Genomic DNA, 3426 nt, shown 5'->3' on the forward strand with positions numbered 1-3426 from the left:
GCAGAGGTCCAGGACACGTTCATGACTTATGAGATATACGATGATGTCATTACTCTGCGTCTTGTGCAGGAGGCATGTACTATGCTGGGTAAGTACCAGTCTCTACGCTCTTAACAATTCTATAACGGTGTTTCATCTTGAACCAGAAACACAGGTCAGTGTTTTTGATACCCTTATATCAGTGGTTAGGAGTGTCTACCTACTTGGGGGAGGGGGTGTGTAAGGCCAGGTGTTAACAACGTCCCTGCTGAGGCCCTCCAGGTGTGGCACAGGTGACCCAAGTGTGTTCCAGATGTCCTGTACCTGAGGGGTCACCCCAGAGCCTGTGGACATGACACGGTATCAGGGTTAGAATTACGTGACAGTCCACAATCCCAAACTAAGGGGAGAGATAGGCACCATTTAGCTTGACAGTTGGTGATGATATAGTGATGACAATGATGATGATGTGGTGGTGTTGTGGCCACAGACATGCCTTCTGAGGTGGTGCTGAAGCTTTTCGGGGAGTACTTCTTCAGCTTCTGTAAGATGGCGGGGTACGACACCATGCTGCGTACGCTAGGGGGGAACCTGGATGCCCTTCACAGCTACCTGGCTCTCTCCTACCAGGTGACCTTCTCTTTACGGCCTCTACAATGGATAATCTATTATGTATTTCAATCTATTAGAGCCCAAATTTAAAAAGATTATGTATGCAATAAATATCCTTCTTCTAGGAGATGAACGCTCCCTCGTTCCGTGTGGAGAAGAACGATGATGGAAGGATGTTGCTTCATTACTACTCGGACAGGAAAGGCCTATATCACATTGTGCCAGGTACGGTAATCATCCATACCTAAAGTGTACCTTTAATCTAAGGAGGTTATCTCTTTTCTCTCTGTGCAGGCATCATTGAGGCGGTGGCCAAAGACTTCTTTGACAGCGAAGTGAGCATGACCATCCCTAACCAATCAGAGGAGGACGAGCGCACAGGGAAGAAAGAACATGTGGTCTTCCTGGTCTCTCAGAGGAGCCGAGGGTCAAAGAGGGATTTCCGGCCCCAAAGAGAGATCAAGGAGGTAACCAAGGAGGATGAGGAGATTGATAGGAGGGTTGAGACGTTTATTTTTCATTTAAATTTGTCATGATTCAAAACAAGAGTCAAGTAGCAGTGTTTAAGTATTATATGTTTATAATTGAATGAAAGTAGAATGAGGTCTAGAGGGTTAAATAATAAGAGCAAAATAGTCTACACCCAGCAGACACTGTGGCCTCCAGGGGTTCAGTGTGAGATCTCTGGTGTATTCCTCTGGTCTGGTAACAGCATCAGGCAGAGGCATTGGAGAGGATGAGAGCCAGGTGTGCCAGTCTGCCCCACTGCCCTGCCCCAAACCAGCTGTTCTTTAATGAATCTATGGAATTGTGATTTGAAGTGGCGGTGTGTGTGTGTGTGTCTATGTGTGGCGTGTGTGTACCAGATTCGGGTGGGTCTGCACACAGGTCCAGTGCTGGCTGGTGTGGTAGGGGACAAGATGCCTCGATACTGCCTGTTTGGAGATACGGTCAACACTGCCTCCCGCATGGAGAGTCACGGAGTGCCTGACCACATACACCTCATACACTTCACATACAGGTAGTGCCAACATGGCTCCCATTCAGATTTGCCAATATAGTTGGCCGAAGAACTTAGTTCTTATGGTTCTGATTCTCTCTAACTATACCTATCTGCAGTGCGCTGGAAGATAAGGGCTTTGACATCCTGGAAAGAGGAGAGATCCAGGTGAAGAGGAAAGGCCTGATGACCACCTACTTCCTGCTGCAGAACCTGTGTGTGTCTGAGGACACCATCATGGCCAGAGGGACAGGAGAGCCCTGCGTGTACAGAGACAACCAGCTTTTCATTTTCCAACTCCCTGTGGCCCTTTTCGCTGACTAAAGTAAACAGTTAACAGTTGGGAAAAAAAGGTCATGTGGTGTGTGTGTATGTTGGGAAAGTGGCTGTCATTAACATTTAATTACCACAAATACCAGCGATAGCACAACAATTGACGCGTGAGTGGGAGAGGTGGAGACTCTTGTGACTTAAGCGCACCTAGGTGCAATCGCGCTACAGGCAGCGACACAGAGAGGGGCCCTAATGGAGACAGCAACGTTGCAGTACTGTCCCATGGAGCACCAAACAGAAGCACTGAAGTTGCTACAGAATGTACGCTCTCACCAAATAGCGATCAGTAGGCCCAGTAAACTTGGACTAGAAAAACAAGTGACAACCAACCAAGATTCGTCAGCAGCGGCCCGCACAATAGCAGAAAAGGCGCGTGAAAGTGTCATTACGCAGCTAATCGATATTCTAACCCAAATACTCACATTCGACGAAGAAATCAGTCATAGTTCGTTTCAGGATCTGAGGATATTTCGGCTCCTAAAGTGAGTGTTTTATCCCTGATATGAAGTTCTAATTTCTTGGTGAGTGATGGTGTGCATCTGCTGGTTTTCATAATTTGACAAAAATGTTTGATATCTTTCTATTTGGTTGATAGGCTAGAGATTAGAATAAACATGATACAAAACAATATTGTATGGTATATGGACATCAACATATTTTGTATATGTTTTTAAAAAACACTTCATTTGTTATGACTGACTCATGTTGGCTCGACCTAAAAGCTTACCGTACGCTTCCCAGTCGAAACAGTTCATGGATATATTATGAAGACGTTTTTGTGACGTTTTGGTCTTTTTTTTCGTGAAGGGTATAATTGCAGACCGCAATTAGAGGCGTTTTCTGATATAGGTGTGTCTTGATATCAAGTTACACCAATTGATGCTAGCCATTGGTCTGTGGGCGTTTATTTTATGTTGGGACAACAGTTGTTGACAACTGTAGCATTGTAGCTAACCCTTTTCCTAACTTTAACCGTTAATTATCCTAACCTGACACGTACGTTATCCTAACCTTTATTTGTTGTATTGTAAAGCAATTCAAAATGTAAAATATAAAAAGAACAAACAAAGAGTATACGAACAACATTCATTGTCTGCTCTTGAGTTTCTAAACATCACTAGTTACCACAGCCACAAAGTCCTAAGGCTTCCTATTTTACAATTCCTCTTCTTAAAATGGGATTTTGAACCTAACCATATTCCTAACCTTATGCCTAATCATAAATTAAGACCAGTTATAGATCATTTGTAGTCAGCAATGGAGTGATTGCTTCCTACAAGAGCACAAAACGTGTACATTTCTAGACATATTTGAAAGAAAATCTAGAGCTTTTTTTGTCTTAAAGACAATAACGGTATATCAATAATAATGCATTTTATTTTGTGAAGTGGTGTCTTGCATCAAATAACAAGAACATTTTCAGTCACCTCTTTGTCTGAAGGACAAGTGGATAAACAGGTTAATGTCATACCCAGATTTCTTTTTTCAAATGTCTCATGGAA

The 3426-nt window shown here is 43.5% G+C and overlaps 1 protein-coding gene across 1 annotated transcript; it reads left to right on the plus strand.

The window, feature by feature from the left end:
- The first annotated feature begins 218 nt into the window (after positions 1–218).
- On the plus strand, positions 219–2999 carry LOC115144987 (guanylate cyclase soluble subunit beta-2). The gene is made up of 4 exons (XM_029686175.2): positions 219–609; positions 717–1058; positions 1458–1612; positions 1711–2999. Exons 2-4 carry the CDS (start codon positions 933–935, stop codon positions 1913–1915), a joined length of 486 nt encoding a protein of 161 aa, XP_029542035.2. The 5' UTR covers positions 219–609; positions 717–932; the 3' UTR covers positions 1916–2999.
- The last annotated feature ends 427 nt before the right edge of the window (positions 3000–3426 follow it).

The sequence above is a fragment of the Oncorhynchus nerka genome, linkage group LG2 (assembly GCF_034236695.1).
Source record: "Oncorhynchus nerka isolate Pitt River linkage group LG2, Oner_Uvic_2.0, whole genome shotgun sequence".
NCBI lineage: Eukaryota > Metazoa > Chordata > Actinopteri > Salmoniformes > Salmonidae > Oncorhynchus > Oncorhynchus nerka.

Coding starts and splice junctions, on each gene's coding strand:
- LOC115144987 (XM_029686175.2), top strand. CDS start 933: ATGACCATCCCTAACCAATCAGAGGAGGACGAGCGCACAGGGAAGAAA. Junction 1,059..1,457: donor CCCAAAGAGAGATCAAGGAG/GTAACCAAGGAG, acceptor TGTGTGTACCAG/ATTCGGGTGGGTCTGCACAC. Junction 1,613..1,710: donor CTCATACACTTCACATACAG/GTAGTGCCAACA, acceptor ACCTATCTGCAG/TGCGCTGGAAGATAAGGGCT.